The 27,141-nt window shown below is 40.8% G+C and overlaps 2 protein-coding genes across 3 annotated transcripts in view; one reads left to right on the top strand and one right to left on the bottom strand.

Annotated features, from left to right (window-relative positions):
* LOC143283400 (voltage-dependent L-type calcium channel subunit beta-1-like) overlaps window positions 1–27,141 on the top strand; it is a 48,170-nt gene that overhangs the window by 5,046 nt on the left and 15,983 nt on the right. The window contains exons 2-8 of one of the 2 annotated variants that reach the window (XM_076589618.1): window positions 4,192–4,272; window positions 10,999–11,115; window positions 12,640–12,762; window positions 13,651–13,790; window positions 24,294–24,376; window positions 24,835–24,965; window positions 25,713–25,852. In XM_076589618.1, coding sequence (XP_076445733.1) covers window positions 4,192–4,272; window positions 10,999–11,115; window positions 12,640–12,762; window positions 13,651–13,790; window positions 24,294–24,376; window positions 24,835–24,965; window positions 25,713–25,852 — 815 coding nt within the window. The remainder of the gene's footprint in view (window positions 1–4,191; window positions 4,273–10,998; window positions 11,116–12,639; window positions 12,763–13,650; window positions 13,791–24,293; window positions 24,377–24,834; window positions 24,966–25,712; window positions 25,853–27,141) is intronic. The other variant, XM_076589627.1, reaches the window with a different exon arrangement.
* Window positions 21,963–24,088, bottom strand: LOC143283413 (uncharacterized). The gene is made up of 2 exons (XM_076589641.1): window positions 22,927–24,088; window positions 21,963–22,398 (listed from the first exon to the last, which is right to left on the bottom strand). The coding sequence occupies exons 1-2, from the start codon at window positions 22,982–22,984 to the stop codon at window positions 22,133–22,135; spliced, it is 324 nt and encodes a 107-aa protein (XP_076445756.1). The 5' UTR covers window positions 22,985–24,088; the 3' UTR covers window positions 21,963–22,132.

The following is a 27,141-nucleotide window of genomic DNA, read 5'->3' as shown; positions in this document are numbered from 1 at the left end:
CAATATGTATAAAATTAAAACAAGTGATGTATTGAATAAATAATCCTTTGATTTGATTGATTGGCAGTGTATGTTTCTCATGTTGACAGACAACTTTGCAGAACACTTCGATGATTTTATGCAGTGGAACAGTACTCAGTAAACAAAACTGCAGATAGGTCGGCCAAAGACAGTGATCAGCCAACACCACTATACTGCTGCTAACAGCAATGCATCAGTAGTTTCAAAGCAAACATCAATGGAATCAACTATGACTGTGAGGGTGGCATCCATTGTGGACAACAACTGCCTATCACCCCATTCACTTTATCTCAAGACAGAATTATATGAGAACTTGGCCTAGAAACAGTATGGTTAAAGGTCAAACCAGTAGCATCCAGTCCTTTTTAGTGATGGGCCAAGATGTTACCAAGACTAAACACCAGAAATGGCTGTCAGAGGATATGGACTTGTGAAAAGGAAGGTTTTGCTGACTGCGCCATTTCTCAACTTGACCATGGGCAGCATCATAGTGAGGATCTATAGGCATCTGGCATGGTGGATTCTAATCTAAGGAGCTTTTAACTCTGCAATGGGCATAAAGTCATCAGACTTGTTGTGTGAGTGCTCAGCTCAACAGCAAAGAAGATAACTTCTTTACATGGTCAGTATTAATGGCGCTATGGCTTGAGAAGTTGGAGCATTGAACTTTGAGGACCATGGTTTGATTCCAGGCAGTGCCTGATGGGTTATGGGTGGATGTTTTTCTAATCTCCCAGGACAGCATATATATGTCTTACAGTGTTCTTTGGCAGATCAGTTTTGCGCAGTTTTTCTTTCTGATCTCTCTATTTTCTTTTGTTTTGGTTTGTTTTACTTATTTTTTCTCATCTGTCCCAAATTGTCCTGTTGATCAGACACAGAACAACATGTCATCAAAATCTTAATGCTTCATGAAAATGAAAATCAATTTCACAAATAAGTGATAAGTGCTGCTGTTGTTATAAATGTACTGCTTCTGCTGCAACATTTATCGCTTGTTTGACCACCTCTAACTTACTATTGTTCACTAGAGTCATAAGTACAGTGTTGATTTTGCCTAAATTTGGAGGGATAAAAAAAAGAAATCAATCTTGGGTGGAAAAAACACTCACTTTTTTCACTGTGTATAGACCCTAGAGGGAAAATATCATCATTATTAACATTGTACATGATTTATATTTTGTGTTTTGTTCACATTTGTATCTCTGCATGCTGTGGTTTTGTGTCTGGCGACTGGTGTTATTGTTCCCTTCCAGTTCCAGGAGATCAGAGTAAAATTTCTTGTCAGAATAGGGAATCATTTCAGTTTCCAATTCAACTTCGTGGACTGCACCTCTTGAACACTGCCTTCTGAGGAAGGGCCATGCCCCCACTGTCTTTAACCAAACCCCTTCGGATTGCTTTGTAATCTGGGAATATTGGCACTACAAGTACACCACCACCACCTGTGTTTAGTCTGAATCTTTCAGTGTTACATTAACTTTTGTGCAAGTTTTGTTGTTTTTTCTCTGAATGACACAGGAGAGTGGACAGTACATAAAGAGGCAGAACTCTACACAGACACAGACACCAAGAGATTGGTGAACAGAGGAATACATGATACACAGATGGACATGGAGAGACAAAGAATAAGGAATCATGGGGAGAGGGGTTTTGTGTAAAGTGTGTTTGTGCATTAGTGTTTTTGTTTTGCTATAAATTGAAAGACTTTGAACCATGCAAACACATCAGTATTGTATGTTATCAACACATCAAAGCCATGTGTATGAAATTTATTTCATCAGATTTCTGCATATATCATTATATGTGACACACACACGTATGTGTGTGTGTGTGTGTGTGTTTGACTCTGTGTGTGTGAGTGTCTGTGTGTGTGTGTTATGAACATGCATGATGAACAAAATATCACTGAGAGCATGATGTGCGCAATTGTTCTCTCAGGATCTGATGTTCCAAGCCATTTCTGTCAATATTAGTATTACTGTTGGCAGCTTGGATATTGCCAAAATTTGTTTTAAAAACTTGTCTCTCAGTCTTTCTGTCCCTCTTAGTCTCTTGTCACTGACACTTTAAGTCTCTCTCTCTCTTTTTCTCACCCCTCCATCTCTCTCTCTTTCTCTTGTTCTGTCAATACGTGTGTACGTCAGTGAGCCTTTTGCACAGATGTCTTTTTCTGTCATGGAGTGTCAGTTTCCCTCCCTGTGTTTCTATCTGATATCTGTGCCTCTCCTCTGTCTCTCTCATTCTCTCTCTTATTCTGTCTGTCTGTCTCTTCTCCTTTCAATTTTCATGTGTGTTTCCATCATCTCTTTCATGTCATAGTATCATACTTAATGTGTGTCTTGTCTCTTTCTTCTGTCTAGCTTTTCTTCTGATTTTTCAGTCTGAGCAACTGTCATCTGCCTCAGTCTCTCTCTCTCTCTCTTGCTCTCTCTCTCGCTCTCTTTTCCACCCTCTCTCATGCTGTCTTGCTTTCTCTCCCCCTCCTTAATCTCGATCTGCTTTTTTTATGTGTTTGTCTTGTCTGTTTCAAATTGTATGCACACCTTCATTCTGCTGTCAACCCAATCTCCTTGAAACTCTATCACTTGTCAGTGTGTGTGGTGTATATGTATGCGCACATCCACTTGTCTGTGCTCTGGCCTCTTACTTGTGGTCGAGTTTCTGTACTTGAGTTTGTGCTTGTCAAAGTGCTGGGATCTCTTTGCTGCCATTCCTTGACAGTCAGATGATACAGGTAAAATGGCGCGAAAATCTTTGGTTCCATTTTAAGTTTTGGAACATTAATTATGGGAGTTCAAATGATGTAACCGTGCTTACCTGTTCTGGTCACCTTCACTCACCCTACCCTGCCCTCTCCCCCATCTCCCCTGCACTCTTTACTCCCCATACCTTTACCACCACTGCTTCCACTCCCACACTGTCCCATTTTCCTGTCTGGGAGTGCCTAGAGACCACTACTGGTGTGATGTCAGTTATTATGAATTGATGCTGTACACAGCTTGTATCTAGCTGTTCATGTTTGTTTTTTTGTTGTTTGTTTATTGTTGTTGTTGTTTTCATTTTTTTACATGAGAAATGTTATGCCAGTTTTGTTAGAAAATTATATAGAAAATTTGTTGTGTGGATTTTTTTTCTTGTTCTTATTGACAGTGGAGAGTTCTGATTCTCTCTTGTTTAATTTTGCTCAGTCATACTCAAAGTGTTATTTTCTTTGTTAGAATTTTACTTTTTAGTAACATACCACTTTGTTACACTTTGTTAGATTGTTACCTTGTAACACTGTTGATTTGTTACAAGGTTGGTACTCTTTGTTAGCTTGTTACATTTTATTAGCATATCACATTTTGTTAGCTTGTCACACTTTGTTAGCTTGTAAACACCGCTTTGTTAGCTCATTACTTTGTTGGCTTGTCACTCTTTGTTATTTTATTACACTTTGTTAGCTTATATCACACTTTGTTATGTTATTACACTTTGTTAGCAAATTACTTTCCTAGCTTGTCATAGTTCATTAGCATGTATTGATGTAACCTTGTTAGCTTGCTACACTTTGTTAGCTTGTTACACTTTGTTAGTTTTGTGTGTTTGTTACTCTTTAAAAATGTCATCTCCAGACAGATCCTAAACTTGAGTACAGACAGATCCTAAACTTGAGTATATGACCGGAAGGAACAGACAGAATGGAAACTGTTGATCACCAACTTAGTCACATACATGACATAGAGAGGAGTCTTCAGGTTTTACAAACAGCTGTAAACATAAGGTACTGAATTAATGCACAACTTACAAAATGCTAATTAATTTGATTTAAATGGACAAAGTTTTTCAGTTTCTATCCTGTTTGTTACTTTGTCAAAAAAAAACAACCACCATGATAATGATTTCATCACCATGGAATGATGGTTGTGATTTTCATTGTTCTCAGTTTCAATGCTGTTGAACTTGAATCACTTACGCAACAGTCACAAAGAAAGAAAAAAAAAAGAGATAAAAAATACAAAAGAGGCAGAAAAAGGTTAGAAGAATCCAGATTAGGTAAGTCTGATGTGTATATTATACATTAAACCTTTGTTTTAATGTTTAGACTCCGTGAAATTGGCCGTTAATTAGAACAAGAAAGGACCCAAGAAGTGTGCACTGGAACCTTCCCTGAATTTGAATGTGCAGGGTAAAGGAGGAAAGCGGAAAGGCAAGTTTAAACGATCTGATGGGAGTTTCTCAGACAGCTCAAATAGCTTCGTCAGACAGGTTGGTATTGCTGCAGTAACCCTGGTATGTCCATGCACTTTACATAAGCGGTTAAAACCATGAAATGATAGAAGTTAAAACTTAATCTTGCCTGCACATTTTTTACCACTTTTGTATTTGTTTGCATATGCATGCATTAATATTTCTTTTATTCTTGCATATAATATAGTATGCAGTCAACTAAGGTGCGCACATAATTTATGTTCATTTTGGTTTACTTAGTGTGTTAGTTATTATCTTTGCAAATGGTAGTTTACTTTCATTGTTATTGCTTTGAAATATTTATTTAGATGTTTAATCTTGCTTCCGAAACAGGTCTTTGAAGACAAGTAAAGTACGCCCCATCAATATGAGTACTTCTGTGTATACCATATGCACTTGTGGATGTAAAATCAAGAGATGCATGTCATCTCCACCCAAATAATGGAAAAAATACCTCCTTCATTGGCATATTAATCTAGTATTGTACAAAACAAACCAGTTGATACAAATACCTTGTCCTCATACAAGTAAACAAGAACATGTTTTCAAATCAAGCTTAGCATTGCGCAAGGCTGATTAACTTGATAACAACTGAAAATGAAACTGGATATGATATTTGCTGCTTTCGACAGTTATATCTGTTCATCAATTTTCAGGACTGAAATAACATTCCCATAGAGATCTTGGCATGGATAGCTTTATATTTCTTCCCTTTCCCAAAAGCCTTTCACAGAAATCCCTTCATTTTTATTAATTTTTTTTAACAGCATCTATATTTGTTTAATTTTAAGATACACATTGAACTGGATGAAAAAGGCAATTCATCTATCAGCATCTCCTGAACTTTGCCATTTCCCTGTCACTCAGTCAAGTTAGTATCAACCTCTGTAACACTAACAGAGGCAGGCATTATTGTATCTAAAGCAAACAAGCTGAAGAAAAAGCCTGTCACATATGGTTGTAGTGTAAGAGTGTACATGTAGAATAAAAGACATAATCAAGCAAAAGAATGGATAGTGTTGTTATTATTTTTTATTCAGAATCAACACACCATGACCATGGATTGACTGGATAGAGAATAACTAATGATAATGTGTGGTTAGTGGTATGGTGGAACACTGGTTTTCTGGCTTGGAATGGTTGGATAGTTGTGGCACCGAAGTAAATTTGGTTTGGTTGATCTGATAAGAAAGGAGCTTGAAGGACACACAATCTTCCTAATAATATTTTTTCGACATTTGCATACCTTTTTTTTTTTTTAATAAAGATATAAGATGGTCCATAAATTAGTGTAGATGAAAATATCAGTTTTAAGGCATAAGATGAATTATAAATTAGTGTATATTCAAAGGAAACTCAAAATCCAGACTGCCCAGTAAAAAGTAAAAAAAAAAAAAAAAATTATCTAAATCAGCTTATTGTTAAATGAAAGAACCTAAGAAGAAAAATCACTATCACAGTCTGTTGTAATAACAACCCCCATTGGTTAACTCCTCAGCCTTGTAATTCAAGTTGTAACCCTAGCTCAAACCAAGGGAAAATGAAAAGCCTAAAAAAATAAAATGAATGAATTAAAACAACTTCAGAGTTGCGTTTGAAATATGGCACTTTCAGATCCAAGTTGTAAACAGGAAAGATAAGAAGCATGATTTAAATCATTCCAAACGGTGCTTGGCATCTTTCTGGATTTCCCACAAGGGAGGCGCAGTGTGTATTTGCAGCAACAAAGTTCAGGTTTTGATTGTTGTTGTCCTGAGCAGATACACTGGAATTGCTTGGGCCTGTGGCCAGTAATGGGGAAAAACTGTAGCAGGGCCCGTATACAATCAAAACCAGGAAATTCTTCCCAGACTTTGCTGATCTGCCAAATGAAAATACATGGGAAAAAAATGTCCGACAGGCTGTTGAACAAATTGTCACCAGCTGTTATTTCACATATATGCAAGCATGCATGCACACTAACAAACTTACACTTTCACAGTGACAGTACCACCTACTAGCATTCATTTTAGTGTAAGTAACTGGGTACTTTTCAGTAATATTATACGATCTTTCTTTCTACCTGATGATGTGGAGAAGTTAAGAATTAAAGCCGTGATGAACAGACCAGTCAGGCTGTAAAAGCCACCCAGAATATATGTAGGAAATAGTGTATCGTGACACAGAAAACTTTTCAGCTGCATTGATTTCCAGGTAAATTTTGGTGGCTGTAGCCTATTAAGACTGGAGGTGATTGCATGAATGGAAGTTTGTAGACACAAACAAAAAACAAAAGGAAGAGTAGCCTGTTTGGTTGTGTCTGAACCAACAAAGGGAGAGTGTTGCAAAACTGATTGGACCACATCTGTTGTAGTTGATATCAGGACCCAACAGACCTTCCATAGTAACTAGTATAGGCAAGCAACTGATACATACTGCTTAGGAACATTGATGAAGTATTCAAGTTCGTATCATTCGATTATTGTCAAATCTCAGTCTTAACTCCCATTTTGAAGGGTAGCTTTTTCATTGAAAACCTTACGGCAAACATCAGAGAGTGTGTTAAAAAAGAAAAAAAAAAGGGAAAAACAAAAAACAGACTCCATTATAAAGAAGGGTTATAAAAACGCAGAGCTGTCCCTGGCTCTCTTACTACCCCCTGTTCCCTGTGATCCTAGTTTAGGCAGTTTAATGCAAGATATAATTTACTCTGCTGTGTAAGTACATAACTGTATAGAATGATTGTCCAACTAGAGTGGAGGGAGGAGAGGATATAAAAGCCTTTTAAAGGTGGGGGTTTTTTGTTTGTTTTTTTGTTGTTGGTTTGTTTTTTTTTGTTTGTTTTTTTTTGTTTGTTTTTTTTGTAATTCATGTTCTAAAGTGAGGGTAATGGCCTGAAATTTTATGCATAAACAATCCACTGCCACCTCCTCAATCCCCATGCCATGTATCACATGATCAAGCTGTGTAATCAAGTAATTTCAGACTCTCAGAACATCTGTCATAATGAAAATACATGTACATTAAATTGTGAACTCCTTTGACCAGATACTTACTTGTTTTGACCTAGTAATAGACATACACCACAGATACCTACCTGCTTTGTTTTGACCTAACAGTCAGACATATGCCAATTACAAAACTACAGAATAACTGTAGTATGAGAGTGATGTTTACAGTGTTGCTCTGTTATTTTATTGATTCACACAGCAGACCCCATTGACATTCTTTGTTCTCAGTCTCCCTGTCTCCGTCTCTCTCTTTCTTCCTCCTCCCCCCCCCCCCCCCCCCTAACGCCCTCACTCCTATCTCCTCCCACACCCCCATCTATCTTTCTCTCTGATTATGACACACAATATTTATTTGTGACCTAACAATTCTAAAATGTTCTTGGGATTTGAAGTGTTAGTTTGGAGTTGCCAAGGCAGTTTGAGCAGACTGCATGATAATGGTAGATTTGGCCTTTGGTGATCATGAGAAGTGAAGTGATCCATCGTGCATGTTATTCCCTGGAGATGAAGGGCTGCTGATTGTGCATTGTGACTGTTGACATCCATTCTGGAATGTAAGAGAATGCATCAGACACAAGTATTGATCCGGCTCTGTGAGTGTGTGTGTGTGTGGCTGTCAGCTGGGATTCCCAGTGTTTGAGGCACGCATGCTCGGCCTCGATTCTACCCAACCTGTTCAGCGCATAACATTATGGGATGTTGCTCGCTGGTGGCATTATTAATGTCTGTGCACTAATGGAGCCTGTCAAAGGAGGACTAACATAATGACACTGTTGACTGCACATAGGCTGTGTGTGTTGGAAGTATGTGTGGTTGGTGTGGGCCTGATGTGGGTGCTGGCAGTGTGCTGATGGCTTGATGAGCTGGGTCACTGTGGGGACGGTGACAAGACGGGGAGGAGCGGGACAGGGCAGGGGACAAACAAAGTGGAGATGACATCACTTGGGCATTAGTGGCAGATCAAAACATTACACAGGTGACAATGAAGACACTGCCGGGGGGGCTCTGCAGTCAGGCAACCCCAGCACACCAGCAGCTGAAGGGATCTGGGCTTCACACTGGATTGTAGTGCAGGGTGTTTTCTGGCAGTTGTGTTTTTTTGCTGAGTGTGTGGATATTGTTGTTGGAGGTGGTGCATAATGCATGATGCAGAGCAAGGCAAAATGGGGCGTCTGAGGAAGATATTGTCCGGACTCAGTGATATTGAATCAGTGGTGGTGAATATGCTTTTGTTATTTGTCTTACTTGCATAATTTAACAATGCTGCTTTCACATTTCTTGTCTGTCATGGGTTGTTTGAGTGTGAGAATCATCATATGCTTGCTTGAGTAAAACATTAAAGAAAATTATTCTCTGGTTCATTTTTTTGGACTGATCATTTTGTATGTGTATATATATATATATATGTGTGTGTGTGTGTGTGTGCGTGTGTGTGTTTATCTTTTAGTCCTCTTGTGATGGCATGAGTTTCATTTTCTTGGGGGTGTGAGGTGATCTGACAAGGTATGACCTGATCAAAATAATTCCAAGGTACCCCCCCCCCCCCCCCACACACACACACACACACACCTCCCTTTTTTTGTTTTTACTTTTTAGAAGCAGTGTTTCAAATGCTTATGAAAGGGGAAAGAGGGTAGAAAAATATTACCATGAAACTCCAAGCCAGAGCCTGAGTGACAAAAGATCATGAATTTTATGTTGCACACATGCATACATCTATGCAATCGTGTATATGTGCATGCATGTGTGTGCAAAGGTCAGACAGACAGTGCTGAAGACCCACTTTTCATATTTTGGTTGGGTTTGGCAAACAATTGCCAGAGCTGAACGTCAGAGTTTGGTCTACGTTTGAAAATAATGCCAATTTGAGTGTCTACATGAAATGCACCAAGATGTGACATTGTTGACAGTTCAGACATCTGTAGAAAATTGGTCTAAATTTCTAAGCAAAATTCAACTCGAAATACATTTAGAGAGAGAGAAGGTGGATAATCTTATATTATTATAAAGAATTGAGCACTTTATGAGAATTAGTTAAGCTGATGAAGAATAAGCTTATGGTTTTCCCATTCATTTATTTTCCATCATGTTTACTCTGAATCAGTCTGTCTGTCTCTGCACAGCTCTAGATGATAACAGTTATGTGCCATGGTGCATGTGTTTGACGGAGATGAGATTTGCTTAGTCTTTGAATTTGATTAATTTTCAAAGTTGCGACCAACTAAAGCTTGTGTGAATTTGTTCATGATCAACGAATGGTATGAACCTTTATAAGTATGCAATTGCCTTGTTTTATGACATGCTGTAGCTGTACAGATTTGTGACACTGCATATGTTGGAGAGAGAATGAGAGAGGGAAGGGAGTTGGAGGAGGAGGGGGGGGGGGGGTGAGTGTGTGTGTGTGTAGTAAGCACCACAAAATGAAAACCCTGCAATTGCTCTTGAACTGATTCATGTCAGTGTAGGCTGTGTAAAATTCTTAAAACAATTGCACATATTGTGTGTGTGTATGTATATATATATATATCAGTTTGTGATTTCATGTCCCAGTTCAGTGTCTTGAGTAGAATGTTAAAAATGATTATTTATATTATAAAATATAACAAGCAGATTTGTCTTTCCCCACTTAGTAAACCATCTTCCTTTTATCTGCCGCTTTTGAAAAGCCGGCTTTGCATGCGATAAGCATTGATTTGGATGGCAATTCACATTATCATTCTGGACAAGTGGAACTGAAAGGGAAAACTTTTGGAGACAGGGTAGTGCCTTTGAGTGTGTGTTGAGGGGGGGGGGGGATATAGAGAGAGGGTATTATGAATATAATGAGGATATTTCCATGCATGCATTCATGTGTATTTGTGTGTATGCATGTATGTGTGTGAGCCTGTAAAAAAAATAAACAGACTAAAATGCATTTGTATAATCTAATGAGTTTTTCATGCATTCATGTGTGCATATTTGTGCATGCATGTGTGTGTGAGAGTCTGTGTGTGTCTGTGTGTGTATTAAAGAAAACAAATGAACATGTGACAAGTAAATGTTTTATACAGGGATAAGGTATAAACATACTTTTTACTTTTTCATCCAGCCATGAAGCAAAAAAGAAAAGAAAAGAAAAGCAAGGATCAAAATAAAGTAATACCAACAAAGAGAAAGAAATGTATGTTGATGGTATCATAATACATTACAGATTTAATCAACAAAATTAAAGAGAAAAGAGAAAGATGTCACATGATAATGTCATTACTAATTGCAGATTTAGTAAACCAGATGAGAAAGAGAGCATGCATACATACATGTATACATCATGTGTATTTGCAGGCATTCATTAATATTTGTATAAATTATACAAATATTAGGTCCATATGGAGAGAACAGATTAATTGATTGGTTTATTATAGAAACATGCATGAAGCCTGCTGACTGAATGTGTGATTTCCAACTCCTCCAAGAAATATGTTTGAATCATATTATCGCACATCTTAACAGAACCAAGGCAATTGTTCTTTTTTTTTCTTTTCTTTTTTTTCTTTTTTGGTATATTTTCTCCTGTTTTCACCTTCCTTATGATCTTTTGGACAGTTCAGAATTCATTGATACTTAAAGAATTGTTTAAATGCGAGGACAAAATCCCTACATTGAGGCTTTGATTCAATGGAAACGTGTTGACTGTGCATGAGGAAGTGCATGTGATGTGTTTTTTCTTGGTGTGATAGTGCTGGATTACTATGTAAGTTGTCTTGGTGTGTTTCAGGGTTCTGCTGACTCCAACTATAGCCAGCCATCATCAGATATATCACTGGATGAAGAGCGGGAAGCGCTTCGTCGGGCAACAGAGCGACAAGCTTTACAACAACTAGAAAAAGCTAAGGTACTTTTTCTGCCGGTGTTTTTTAACAGCATGCCTTTACAGATCTGCACGAGGCTTATGGAAAGAGTCACAGCATTTGCTGACTGAATTTCGCATTGTGATTGTCAGAGTGATCCATTAAACACTGTTTGTGCTGGACTGTGTCATGACTGGTGACACTGCCAAACAAACGCCAGAATTTTATTGTCATTGTCACTTCCACTTCAGTACTTAACTATCTATGTCATATAGAAGTCTTTTGCCTTTATCACTTCATTTCATTCGCTCAACTAGTGACTGTTGAAATCAAATCAGGAAGTTTACTCCATTGTTTTCATCGTTGTTCTTTCAGTACTTCAGATAATTGTCTGAACCTAATCTGGAAGTTTGTGGTCTTCATCAGCTTCTCTCCAGTGCTTTAAATAATGACCAAATTAAATGTATTGAAGCACAAGAGGAATGAAAAAGTCTGTATAAACTTTTTGTCCCACTCATATCACTCTGACTTGAGTGGGTGAATGTCATGCCACATAAACACGTACTTGAGGTTTCGTTTCCTTCTGTTAGAGCCTTAACATGACAGGAGCTGACTTTTCATGTGATTAATTGTTGTCCCAAAATAATTTGCATATGACAAACAGTACATTTAGTGCAAACTTTTGATCATACTGGGAACACATGGCATTATGAGCATCAGAACAAACACATGGAGTGTTATATTTTTTTTTTTATACCATTATTTTGCAGATGTGCCTTTTCAGCACTTTCTGCATTGCCGTTTATGATAGCAGATGTTTTTGATACTGGATTGATTTTGGCAGGCAGTTATTCTTCTGCCATGACTTTTTTAACCACAAAATGTGAGGCTTAATCTAGTTGTTGGTTTTCACTTGGGAGTAGGTTGATTGCCTTTCATGTGCTACTTTAACTCTTTCGCTGCCAAGTTCCTGTTTGAAAAACACTTCCCAGTGCCAAATATCTTTGACTCAATGCTCTGAGTCACAGAATTCAGTTCGTGTCAAACTAACACAGTGGACTTTCTCACTTCAAACTCAGTCAATTTGAGAAAAGGTCTGATTAACATGACCTTGATATCGATGAAAGTTGTCAATGGCAGTGAACTGTCTAATCAGTTAAGTTTTCTGTGGCAGGTGATAGTAACATTAACACAGCATGTAATAACATAGGTTTCTAAGGCATTTCATTACAAAATTAACTTGTTTGACAATTTCAGGTGTCATCAAGCTATGGAACTATGTCCAAAAGATTATGTGTATATGCGCATGTGTTTGTGATCAGGATTTTTGACATGGGTCTTTTCTAAGAAACTTGTTACGATCACTTCAGAAACTACACAAAGTACACACCCTTACAACACCACGTCTGATATGAACCTTGTAATGACTGCTTATATGATGGTGGTGGTAACATGGTTTTTTTTGGGTGGGTGTGGGAGGGGTTTGCTTGTTTTATTCTGTTGTTGCTCATCCATAAAAAGATTTGAATGTGATTAAGAACTTGACGACTCCTATGTGTTGTTGACAGTCGAAACCAGTGGCATTTGCTGTTCGGACCAATGTTTCTTATGACGGGTCAGCGGATGATGACTCTCCTGTCCATGGATATGCAGTGTCCTTTGGAGTCAGGGACTATCTGCATATCAAGGAGGTAAGCCATAGATATGCACATGTCTTCAGTACTTGTGACCAGTGCAGTCTTTTAAGAGGCATCAATTAGTGAAGTGATTGGAAGTAGTTACAAGGATTATTTTGAGTTTGCTCCATTCACTGCTCCTCTTTGTCTTGGTTGAAACTGGAGACAGTCATTAAACTGACAGTAGCAGTCTTTATTTTTCAGTGAAGGTGAAGAAAACCTGAAGAAATAAAGATTAGAAGTCAAAAGAATGAAAAACGGAACGAGAGGTTTGTCTCGGCAAAACTGGCTGTATCTGAAAATGAGAAAAAATGCACCCATTCTCTGGTGCACACTTACACACACACACACACACACACACACACACACACACACACACACACACACACACACACACACACACACACACACACACACACACACACACACACTTAACTGGAATTTATTCACTCATGCACAGCATTGATGCACACACACACACACTCGCACACACACTCAGGCACACGTCTAGTTTGTTTTGTATAAATGTGCATAGATATATCATAAAAAAGTGAGAACCGTATGATCAATGGTTTCTTCATTGCAGTGTTAAGTCATTCACAGCTTAGTCTTTTGTGAAGAACTATGACTCTTAAACTAGGAGGCAAGATTGCACTGGCTCTTAGTGCTACAGCCTTGGGGGCTAGTTGGCCTTTGGGAACCATCCCAACGCCGACTGTCCTAACACCTTCTTGGACATGAGAGTGCGGGTGTAACTTGGGCAAGACACTCTCCACTGTAATCAAATTCTAACCCAGATATTTTTGAACGGCAGTTGCCTCCTCTGCTGCTCTGGTGATCCGAGTCAGACACGACTGACTGTCTCACATAAAAATATATAATGAGACTGATCGTTTGTTGCAGAAATTTAACAATGACTGGTGGATTGGTCGGCTGGTGAAGGAAGGCTGTGACCTGCGGTTCATCCCCAGTCCAGCCAAGCTAGAGAACCTCAAAGGGCATCATGGCGGAGGAAGCCGTTCTGGGGGAAAGCTTTATTCAAGGTGGAGTTTGACACTAATCTTTGTAGCTGCAAGAAGGACATGGAAAAAGAAGTTATATATATATATATATAAAAAAAAGTGAGGTTAAGGGTTAATACATGTATATATGTCAGTCACCATTCTGTATTTGGACTTCTTCCTCCTGGTATTGCTTTGTATTTTTTCAGAAAAATCAGTCGTACCACTTAAGGCCAGACACTACAGTAAAGTTCATATCAGAGGTGTTTGTTGCCTTAATTTAAAATGTATTACACTTTGAAAGTATATTTACTGGGAAGTTCAAAACTATTCTTTTTTTGGTGTTTGGACCTCCGGTTGCCATGGAAACAGTCCAAGATGGCTGCCAAACAAAAATTTTTAAAAGCCTAAGGCTTTTTTTCAATTGCACTTAGCCAAAATCTGTTTTCTGATCTAGTTTAGGAATGTTAATATCTATAAAAGTACGGATAGCTTTTTGATGTAATGACAAATTTATATTTTTGAGAATTTTTTTTGGTCAACGCAGTTATATTGCACCGATTGTTCTAAATAAAATTAAAATAAAACATAACTATACATTTTGTTTCCAAAAAGCAATGCGTACATTTAAGCACCATACTTTAAAGAAGCACCATGCCAAATTTGAAGGCTCTGTGTTTATTTTTGTGAAAGTTTTAGCCATTTGAAATGTGCGTAGAGTGCGAAAAACAGAAAACCCAGAAAACGGAGAAAGAAGAACAGAAACTTTACTGGCTGAGTGTTGTTTAGCACAAGTGGTAAAAGAGTACAACTTACTCACCCAGCATGTCAATCCACAGCACAGCAACCACCAGGTAAGAGAAGAAGTTGAAATTGAAGTGTTTTGTGGCCAATAATAATCCAGTTCACAGCTCACATGATGACAAATTCACAAAGAACGTGAAATGGTTTACACAGATTGGCAGACACATTCCAGTGGTCTAGCTTTCCCATACTCCTGATATGAGAGCAGTTTTGGAGAGCACAGTGGAAGGGGGTACTTACAAGCTAGTGTCCTCCTGCTTGGTAGGCATCTGGATCCCTGGCCGCCTCCTCTCGGTTGTTGAGACGTCGTAGGGTGGCGTACCATACAGTGATGTGAATCCTCTCTTTTGCCATGTTCCATCATATGAAACACTGATATTGATGACTGGATTTTCACCTTTATCCAGTGCCCCCTGCAGGTCTTCATCGGTCTCTGCATACGCCTGCTGGATTGTAGCTGCTGAGCGTTCTAAGAGTGTTGACCCTGATTCAATTTCAGCAGCTGAAAAATGCATAATGTTTGTGAGATATTTGTGCTGTGCTCACAACTATATCATTTACATAGTTTACTTTCCTTCCTCAGGTGATGAGTCTAAATATCACACACACATACACATATACACATACATAAATATATAATATTGCAATGAAACACACACACACACACACACACACACACACACACACACACATACACACACACACACACACACTGTGCATAATTTACACACATAACTGATATACATGCATTCAACCATTCATGAACACACACACACACACACACACCACACACACCACACACACACACACACACACACACACACACACATGGATCATAGTCAAGACTGAACAAGCAAAACTTTGCCTGAGTGACTGATTCAGTGGTTGACAGTGTAATGTTTCACTAGTGGTTATCAGTGCAGGGATGTGTGCACACTTGTGTGTATTTGTACTGCACAGTTAAAGATAAAGATTTTTTTAACCATCAAAAAAACCTCACAAACATACCTGTTACTTTCTTGTCATGGGCCTGGAAAGTTTTCAAATGCATGCCTGGTATTCCCATGACAGTGCTGAAGGTTTGAAGAGCAGTGTAGCTGCCTCCCAGTTCATGGCTCAGCATGGTCATCCTGTTGTTTACTTCAAAACCTGTGTTCTTTTTGTCATTGAATCCAGTTCGTGGGGATGAGAATTCGCACTTTTCATAACCACAGCCATCACAGCACATGGCAAGCTTTGCCGCAAAACCAGCTTTCTCCCTCTCTCGGACACTGACTGACAGTCCCGTTTCTCCGCACTCTGGGCAACTCAGGTCACTCATCAGTCTGGTCAGCTGGAAAACGTGTAGCAAAGTCCAGTTCTGGTCTTCCACCTCACCATTATATGCGACAGGGTTCATGATTTCGATCTTTCTTCTCGACGCACTTTTATCAGTCTGATGTCGAAGGTTTCTTCGAAGCCACGCTTTCAGTCGCTGCCGCATCACATTTGGCCCATTTTGCTTTTGCAGCAGCTATCAAGTGCAATCGTCTCTTTCCTTGCTTATGCCGAGGCATGATGAATCCAGGAGATGTCTTAGCTGGCAAAATAATCAACAACTGACGAGAAAAAACACTTTCATGTCAGCATGTTGTTGTTATTGGACGGCCATTTTGGCTTCTCGACGGAGGGAGCCGAGCGTGCCCGAAGGCTGGCTGAGCCCAGCGGAATGAAATCTGATTGGCTGAAATTTCCACTGGTGTCAGTCTCATCAATGAAACTGCACAGTCATAGTACTCTATGCCCTTATTTGGGAAAACTCGGGAAAGTTCGCGCGATACGGTGTGTGTGTAAAATCGCTCACAGTGTTTTATAGTCCGTTTCAACAACTAAAAGAACCGGGTCTGTGCATTCACAAGATGACGCTGTTTCTGTTGATATGCGATATGATAGGCTTCGGGAAATGAAAGTATACGTTGCTAAGGTGTAAAATCAACACTTTCGGACGATGTTTGAAAAATTCAGACAAAATCAACATCAGGAAGCAACTTTCATTTGCAAATATAACACCTTTTGCGACCGATTTAGTACAAAATATGAAAATGACTATAAAGATTAGATGTTGAAGAAGCAAATTATGCGAAAAAACGAAAATCATAAAAAATCATGATTTGGTCAAAATTTCATTACCGTGTCTGGCCTTAAGTACATGAAAAGTACTTATAGCACTTCAGGTCATGCTAAACTGATTTCATTTCAACAAGGTTGAGTTGTTAATGAGTTTATGACATGAGTGTGTTAGTGTGGGTTAGAAAAGTTTGCTCCTTTAAATAATTGGAATTTCCAGGTTGGTTTAAGAGAGTCACTCTGATCAGACCAGTTTCAAACTGATTTCATATTTGATACAAAAATAGAAGTAGTTATTAAAAAGAAATTGAATGATGACCGTCACTTTAAGCTGTTCAGTTTGGCTAGCAGAGCAGAAGTATTTGAAAGGTCAGAAAAAATAATAGTAACATTACTGCTGTGACTTCAGTCAGGTCAGGTCATTAGATCTGCTACTGGTAACCTGTAATCCAGTACAACCTGTTCAGGGTCAAGTTGGGTTGCCGGCGACTAAACTGGCACTCCCACTGCTCCCTTCCAGGACTGGTGAGGCAGGTGGCTAGACACCCTTATGGAATTAAAAACGAGATCCATAAAAGGGCGTCGGCTCAGGAGAGCCACCGATGGCAATCTAGCTCCACCATGCTGTGTGCATGCCACACGCAGTTGGCCCCCCGGGGTGTGTCTACCCATGCATGCGAAGTCTGGATCCGGCAGAATCTGCGGAAGATACTATCGGTTCAACGGAGAGGAAGGCGGTTACAGCAACGCACTGTGGAGTGCAGAGAGCAAGATGAGACTCCGAAAGGATATCTTAGTCATCCACTGCATCCGTGCTCATCCTCCAGTCATCTCGACTTAGTCTTGCCACTGGAAATTGGTGAACCCAGATGAGAGAGTGAGGTCAACGTTGCGCAGCTCCTCTTCACTTTAAACAAACTCATCGCGCAAGTCATCAGTCATCCTTAATGGCCTTTCATCCTTCATCCTTTTATCACCCCCAAGTCCTGTGGCGACAGGCGAGCGACGAAATGACAGGTGTGGGTACACTGGCAGTCGCAGCTGCAGACCTGCACGCAGGCGGCTCAGGCCATAGGGTCGTTCTTCATCGACAGGAGCAGCGATGGAGTTCGGCAGCCATCTGAGCGTCTGAGCAGCCCTCTTTAGGAATGCATTGCTCACCTCCCTGGCATGAGGAAGGGGCTAGAAAAGGTGCCCTAAAAATTGCCTGCTCCATATCACCCTGGCCAGCATACCGCGGCTGGCAGGGACCCTGCATCAGCGGTCGAAACAAAGAGAAAGAAAAGAAAAAAACAAGGATCGTTCCTCTCACCATTGGTGCTTGGAACATAAGGACTGTCCTGGACAGAGATGATGCGGACAGACCCCAAAGGAGAACAGCACTAGTTGCATCCGAACTCGCCAGATACAACATCGACATCGCAGCCTTGAGTGAGACTTGGCTTGCAGGTGAAGGCGAGCTCAATGAACAGGGATCTGGTTACACCTTCTTCTGGAGTGGACGAGGAAGCGAAGAGCGACGTGAGGCTGGCATTGGTTTTGCAGTAAAAACAGCACTTGTCAGCAAGCTAGCTGGAATCCCAAAGGGAGTCAACGATAGGCTTATGACCATGAAACTCCCACTTGCATCTGGCCAGAAGCACCTCGCCATTGTCTGTGCCTACACCCCAACCATGACCAACCCGGATGAAGTGAAGCCGAAGTTCTACGAGGACCTTCACTCTGTCATTGCTGCTTTCCCGAAAGCAGACAAGCTCATCATTCTTGGGGACTTCAGTGCTAGAGTTGGCTGACTACATCTCCTGGGATGGAGTGATTGGAAAGCACAGCGTGGGCCACTGCAACCCAAATGGATTGCTTTTGCTTCAGACCTGTGCAGAGCACGAACTGCTGATAACCAACAGTTTTCTGCCTCCCTACCCGTAACAGGACGTCATGGATGCACCCTCGCTCAAAGCATTGGCATCTCATCGATTACGTCATCGTCAGGAAAAGGGATAGGCAAGATGTACATGTGACAAAGACCATGTGTGGCGCCAAGTGTTGGACAGACCATCGCCTTTTAGTCGCAAAGCTGAATATTCGAATCCAACCCAAGAGACGCCCCCAAGGCCAGAAGGCTTCAAAACGTCTCAACATCACTAAGCTGAAAAACATCACCATCAAACAGACCTTTGTGGAGCTGCTGGAAGATCGTCTGGAATCTGCCTCTCTGGACAACCAGAATGTGGAGTCTGACTGGAGGACCCTGCGTGAAGTGATCTATAGTACAGCTTCAGAGACCCTGGGATGCATGACCAGAAAGCACAGAGACTGGTTTGATGAAAACTGTGATGAAATCAAGCAGCTTCTGGATGAGAAACGCCGTCTGCATCAAGCCTACCTGAGCAACCCAAAGTCCACATCAAAAAAGGATGTGTACAATGCCATCTGCAGGACTGTTCAGCAAATGTTACGTCAGATGCAGGATAAGTGGCTGAGTGACAAAGCAGACGAGATCCAGGGATATGCTGACAGGCACGATATGAAGAGGTTCTATGATGCCTTAAAAGAAGTCTACAGCCCCACATCCTCAGGATCATCCCCCCTCCTCAGTGCAGATGGGAATACCTTGATCACCGAGAAGGAGGAAATTCATGAACGCTGGGCTGAGCACTTCAACAGTGTCTTAAATCGCCCTTCCTCCATAAATGATGAAGCCATAGACCGTCTCCCACAAGTCCCCATCAACAAAGCACTGGACAATCCGCCAACACTTTTTGAGACCCAGAAAGCAATCCGTCTGCTATCCAGTGGCAAAGCACCTGGATCAGACTCCATACCAGCAGAGGTCTACAAGGATGGAGGCACTGTGCTGATTGAGAAGCTCCATGAGCTGTACTCACTCATGTGGAAAGAAGAGACGATCCCCAGGATTTCAAAGATGCGTCTATCATTCACTTGTACAAGCGAAAGGGGAACCGGCAAGCCTGTGATAACCATCGGGGCATTTCCTTGCTCTCCATCACAGGCAAGATACTTGCCAGGATCCTACTAAACCGCCTCACAGCACACCTTGACCAAGGTCATTTGCCTGAGAGCCAGTGTGGATTCCAGAAAGAGCGCGGAACCACCGACATGGTGTTTGCTGCAAGGCAGCTGCAAGAGACATGTCAGGAGCAAAATGCTGATCTGTTCTCCACCTATGTCGACCTCACTAAGGCCTTTGACACCGTGAGTAGAGAGGGACTGTGGAAGATCATGGCCAAGTACGGATGCCCTCGGAAATTTATTTCCTTGGTCAGCCAGTTCCATGAAGGCATGCAGGCTCGAGTCCAGGACAATGGGGAAACATCTGCTCCTTTTCCTGTCACAAATGGTGTCAAGCAAGGCTGCGTCCTGGCTCCAACACTGTTCAGCCTCATGTTCTCTGCAATGCTTACTGATGCCTTCAGTGATGGCGATGTTGGAATCGGCCTAAAGTACCGAACAGATGGCAAGCTGTTTAACCTCAGAAGGCTTCAAGCAAAACCGAAGGTCATGACAGACATCATCAGAGACTTTTTGTTTGCTGATGATTGTGCCCTCAACGCTGGATCTGAAGCTGATGTGCAACTCAGCGTTGACAAGTTTGCCACTGCCAACAGGAACTTCAGCCTTACCATCAGCACGAGGAAAACTGAAGTTCTCCATCAGCCAGCCCCAGGGAAACCCCACGTTGAGCCCAACATCACAGTCAACGGTCAGAGACTCAGTGCGGTGGAGCGGTTCATATACCTTGGACGCACACTGTCACGAAATGTGACCATCGACGATGAAGTGAACATCAGGATTGCAAGAGCAAGCGCAACCTTTGGCAGACTCTATGCAAATGTCTGGAACAGAAGAGGCATTGGTCTTGAGACCAAGCTAAGGTCTACAGAGCAGTAGTTCTCCCCACACTACTGTACGCCTGCGAAACTTGGACAGTGTACCAACGACACGCCAAGAAGCTGAACCACTTCCACACAGCATGCCTCAGGAAGCTACTGAACATCAAGTAGCAAGACAGGATCCCAGACACGGAGGTGCTTGCAAAAGCCACCCTTCCCAGCATCTTCACCATCCTGATGCAGTCCCAGCTTCGCTGGGCTGGACACGTTGTGCGCATGCCAGACCATCGGCTGCCCAAAAGGCTCTTCTATGGTGAGCTGCAACAAGGGAAGAGATCACACGGAGGTCAGAAGAAGCGCTTTAGAAATGCTCTGAAAGTCTCTCTGAAAGAGTTTGATATCAACCCCGACTCCTGGGAGGAATCAGCAGTGGACCATGACAAATGGCGCGCTGCTGTGCACAAAGACGCCAAGTTGTGCGAGGCCAACAGGACTGCTGCAGCTGTTCAGAATAGGCAGGCCAGAAAGTCACGGGCAAACAAGCTCCCTGACAATGATGTGCCTGTCTTTGTCTGCCCCAACTGTCAGCGAACATTTCGTGCACAGATTGGACTTTTCAGCCATCTGCGCATTCACAGATAGATTCATGAGCAACCCCCTTCGCCCCCACCCCCACCCCATCCACCCCACTCTTCCCCCCCCCACCCCCCACCACCACCACCCTCCCCCCATCCCCCAGCTGGATGACAACGATGGTCATCATCAATCTCGATGGACACACAGTCAGTTAGATTGTGCTATTAATTGGCTGCTTAAGGCCAGACACTACAGTAAAGTTCATATCAGAGGTGTTTGTTGCCTTAATTTAAAATGTATTACACTTTGAAAGTATATTTACTGGGAAGTTCAAAACTATTCTTTTTTTGGTGTTTGGACCTCCGGTTGCCATGGAAACAGTCCAAGATGGCTGCCAAACAAACATTTTTAAAAGCCTAAGGCTTTTTTTCAATTGCACTTAGCCAAAATCTGTTTTCTGACCTAATTTAGGAATGTTAATATCTATAAAAGTACGGATAGCTTTTTGATGTAATGACAAATTTATATTTTTGAGAATTTTTTTTTGGTCAACGCAGTTATATTGCTCCGATTGTTCTAAATAAAATTCAAATAAAACATAACTATACATTTTGTTTCAAAAAAGCAATGCGTACTTTTAAGCACCATACTTTAAAGAAGCACCATGCCCAATTTTAAGGCTCTGTATTTATTTTTGTGAAAGTTTTAGCCATTTGAAATGTGCGTAGAGTGCGAAAAACAGAAAACCCAGAAAACGGAGAAAGAAGAACAGAAACTTTACTGGCTGAGTGTTGTTTAGCACAAGTGGTAAAAGAGTACAACTTACTCACCCAGCATGTCAATCCACAGCACAGCAACCACCAGGTAGAAGAAGTTGAAATTGAAGTGTTTTGTGGCCAATAATAATCCAGTTCACAGCTCACATGATGACAAATTCACAAAGAACGTGAAATGGTTTACACAGATTGGCAGACACATTCCAGTGGTCTGGCTTTCCCATACTCCTGATATGAGAGCAGTTTTGGAGAGCACAGTGGAAGGGGGTACTTACAAGCTAGTGTCCTCCTGCTTGGTAGGCATCTGGATCCCTGGCCTCCTCCTCTCGGTTGTTGAGACGTCGTAGGGTGGCGTACCATACAGTGATGTGAATCCTCTCTTTTGCCATGTTCCATCATATGAAACACTGATATTGATGACTGGATTTTCACCTTTATCCAGTGCCCCCTGCAGGTCTTCATCGGTCTCTGCATACGCCTGCTGGATTGTAGCTGCTGTGCGTTCTAAGAGTGTTGACCCTGATTCAATTTCAGCAGCTGAAAAATGCATAATGTTTGTGAGATATTTGTGCTGTGCTCACAACTATATCATTTACATCGTTTACTTTCCTTCCTCAGGTGATGAGTCTAAATATCACACACACATACACATATACACATACATAAATATATAATATTGCAATGAAACACACACACACACACACACACACACACACACACACACACACACACACACACACACACACACTGTGCATAATTTACACACATAACTGATATACATGCATTCACCCATTCATGAACACACACACACACACACACACACACACACACCACACACACACAAACACACACACACACACACACACACACACACACACACACACACATGGATCATAGTCAAGACTGAGCAAGCAAAACTTTGCCTGAGTGACTGATTCAGTGGTTGACAGTGTAATGTTTCACTAGTGGTTATCAGTGCAGGGATGTGTGCACACTTGTGTGTATTTGTACTGCACAGTTAAAGATAAAGATTTTTTTAACCATCAAAAAACCTCACAAACATACCTGTTACTTTCTTGTCATGGGCCTGGAAAGTTTTCAAATGCATGCCTGGTATTCCCATGACAGTGCTGAAGGTTGAAGAGCAGTGTAGCTGCCTCCCAGTTCATGGCTCAGCATGGTCATCCTGTTGTTTACTTCAAAACCTGTATTCTTTTTGTCATTGAATCCAGTTCGTGGGGATGAGAATTCGCACTTTTCATAACCACAGCCATCGCAGCACATGGCAAGCTTTGCCGCAAAACCAGCTTTCTCCCTCTCTCGGACACTGACTGACAGTCCCGTTTCTCCGCACTCTGGGCAACTCAGGTCACTCATCAGTCTGGTCAGCTGGAAAACGTGTAGCAAAGTCCAGTTCTGGTCTTCCACCTCACCATTATATGCGACAGGGTTCATGATTTCGATCTTTCTTCTCGACGCACTTTTATCAGAGTCTGATGTCGAAGGTTTCTTCGAAGCCACGCTTTCAGTCGCTGCCGCATCACATTTGGCCCATTTTGCTTTTGCAGCAGCTATCAAGTGCAGTCGTCTCTTTCCTTGCTTATGCCGAGGCATGATGAATCCAGGAGATGTCTTAGCTGGCAAAATAATCAACAATTGACGAGAAAAAACACTTTCATGTCAGCATGTTGTTGTTATTGGACGGCCATTTTGGCTTCTCGACGGAGGGAGCCGAGCGTGCCCGAAGGCTGGCTGAGCCCAGCGGAATGAAATCTGATTGGCTGAAATTTCCACTGGTGTCAGTCTCATCAATGAAACTGCACAGTCATAGTACTCTATGCCCTTATTTGGGAAAACTCGGGAAAGTTCGCGCGATACAGTGTGTGTGTAAAATCGCTCACAGTGTTTTATAGTCCGTTTCAACAACTAAAAGAACCGGGTCTGTGCATTCACAAGATGACGCTGTTTCTGTTGATATGCGATATGATAGGCTTCGGGAAACGAAAGTATACGTTGCTAAGGTGTAAAATCAACACTTTTGGACGATGTTTGAAAAATTCAGACAAAATCAACATCAGGAAGCAACTATCATTTGCAAATATAACACCTTTTGCGACCGATTTAGTACAAAATATGAAAATGACTATAAAGATTAGATGTTGAAGAAGCAAATTATGCGAAAAAACGAAAATCATAAAAAAATCATGATTTGGTCAAAATTTCACTGCCGTGTCTGGCCTTAAGTTTTGGTCATGTTTCTGTGAGGCAGAACAGATCCAGTTGGCAGTTAGGTCACTGATGTCTAAAGCCTTATCAGTGCCAGACCTGGCAGCTAGGATTCAGCTCTGTTTCAGAAGGTACTTTATTTAATGCACAGTCAAGCTGCATGAAGACGAGTATTGAATTTGTTTGTATTTCTTTTGACTTTTCAGCAAGACCAGCTCCTCTGGTAATATGGAGAACTTGCTTAATTCAAGACCAACAAATTCAAGGGGTTCCACTCCCCCCACACCAGGTATGTTCAGAGTGAAAATCACTCCACTTTAGTTGGTTTTGTATGTGTGTGTGTGAGTGGGGACATTGTTGTTTTCTTGGTTTGGTTTGGTTTTTATCGAATTGGTTTTGTTTTTGCTGTACCAGCTGCTTATGCATTGACACTTTAATGCTAATATCAGGTTTGCACATCTTTAATTTCACCATAAATCATAACTTTGATAAATACAGGGAAACTTATGTTACATATTAATAATCTTGCACCAGTTATTTATAAACTGAAGCTAATGGTATCAAGAAACATCTGCTTGCTTCTGTTGAGGTAAATGTGCATATGCCGATTTTTGTTGCACTTTAGTCTTTTTATTGGGTTGTGCTTTTCCATTTTACTTGATAGATACAATGATTGTTTGTGGGGTTTTTTGGTGGGTTTTTTTTTTTTTAATTCTTGATAGATTAAATGGCTGTGTGTAATTTCAGGCATTGAAGAAAACCAGAATGGAATGGAAAGCAATGTTGCTGAAGACAGTGACAGCGTAGGAAACTCAAAGTCCAGCAAGGCCAGCATTACACCACCAACCAAGGAGAAACGCAAACCTTTCTTCAAAAAGGTGGGTGCCTATGTGATTGATGGACATATATTTGTTTATCTTGCTTGACTCAAATTTGGCACCAGTAGGGTTAACTGAGTTTGTAGATGCATGCTTTTGGTATGATTTCCTGAAACCAGACAGAATTTAGCAGTTCGGAATATTCCCATATGTCGGACAGAAACAGTATTTGATGTAGTATGAAATTCTGTATTCCTATAGATTATACATCCAGTTGTAGGATTTTGCTGATCTGTAATGATTGGTAGCATTTATTGCTTGTTCAGAACAGCTTCGCATTGAAACAAAACTGTTAGTTTTAATGTTTGTTGTTACTTTTAAGACTAACAACAGACATACCCTTGGGATGTTGCTTTTGCTTTCAGTCTAACAAAATATTAATATTAAAGATCATAATCAGGAAACATGGATCTGTGCTTGTTTAGTGTACACAAGAATTAAATTTGAGGAAGATAGATCAAGTGTGAAAGATCAAGTTGCTTCTTTAAAGTTAAAAGAAGCTGATGGTTAATACCATTGCCAACATCTCAGCTCTGAAGTAGAACATAAGCTTCCTTCTGGAAGTGAAAAGAGAGTGGCTGACCAGTTTGCACAGACACCATTTGCTTCTTTGCATTTCAAATCTCAAATCAGCCAGTCACATCTCTGATCAACCAGTCAGATCATGTTTACAGTTTAAATGTAATTGATGTTTCCAGCATCTATATTTGTGCTCTCATTTCATGCCATTTTGTGTGTCTTTTGCAGTCTGAAAGTATACCTCCCTATGAAGTTGTGCCTTCCATGCGTCCTGTTGTGCTAATAGGGCCGTCACTCAAGGGCTACGAAGTCACTGACATGATGCAGAAAGCACTCTTTGATTTTCTCAAGCATCGATTTGAAGGAAGGTGGGTTGCTTTAAATAATGCCATCAGCTCTCTGATTTGTCTCCAGATTTAACTGTTGAACAGAGAACACTACATTCAGAACAGAGATGAAAACCAAGAAGAGGTTTCTAGATGTATGTGAAGCATATGCAATTTTCAGCTGAATACTACTAAAGTCTGCCTCCACATAAGTCTGAATGAGCATGCTCCATTTTTAAAGGTCACAGGTGAGGAAACAATAGCACTGGGGCAGGATGGTGGAGAGGGTTGGGATAAAGGGGATTGCAAGTGCAGCCTGTTGTCTGGCACAAGTTAATCAGGGCAGATTGATTAATCATTACAAAGTAGATTATTTGTTCCTTTCTTTTTTTTCTTTCTTTCTTTTTTTTTTTTCTTCTTTTTTTTCTTTTTTTTAACTCATTTTAAACTGTCCGATGACTTCCCTCATTATACTCTCTGTACTTGCTACTTGCAGTTTATATAGGTTACAAGAAAAAATAAATAAATTAAGAATGCAAGCACATACAGCTGTAAAATGTTGTGTTATTATAAAGAATAGACTGGACTAAAATATAGCAAAGTTATTGACTGATTTGTCATATTTTTCACAACTTACATAAATGGGGTGAGTTTTTCTCATATGATAGAAAATTCACAAATGTGGTTTATGACCATAAACACTGTTTCATTGGAATGGGCAAATGTGTATGCACAGTGGATATCCTCTTTTGAATCAATATCAGTGTTACCTGCACACATACAAGCTGTTTTACACACACACACTAACACACACACTCACACACCTGCACACACACACACTAACACATGCACACACACACTCACACATGCTGTACTGGCTATTAGCATAGAATACTAAAATATCTTGGAAGAAAAAGACAAGTCTTAGTGCCAGTCTTGCATGAGAAACTCCAGAAACTGTTCCTCATTCAAGTCGTGGCCTTCAGCAACTGCCACAGGTTCGTCTGCGGCTGAGTCACTGTCTCTGAAACCATGTGTCATACTGCCAACACTTTCGCCACTTTCATCCTTGCTAATACTGTTATGGGACATCAGTATCTAAAAGATTAATCATCATCTTCATCAACACTGGAGGCAGCAGTCGTGACAGCTTTTATTACTACCTGAATGGAAAAACGCAAAGTTAACAATTGGTTTCGAGCCTCAGTACTTGCCAAAGTTGAAGGAGATGCCATCTTGTTGAGCAAGCAAGAAAGCAGAGCTGGGTGACTGTATGCTTGCATGTGTTGTACTCATACAGTGGCATTCTCAGCCGCACTTAAAGTACAGGT

The sequence above is a fragment of the Babylonia areolata genome, chromosome 1, assembly GCF_041734735.1.
Source record: "Babylonia areolata isolate BAREFJ2019XMU chromosome 1, ASM4173473v1, whole genome shotgun sequence".
Taxonomy (NCBI): domain Eukaryota; kingdom Metazoa; phylum Mollusca; class Gastropoda; order Neogastropoda; family Buccinidae; genus Babylonia; species Babylonia areolata.
This window is presented reverse-complemented; position numbering and strand designations above follow the sequence as displayed.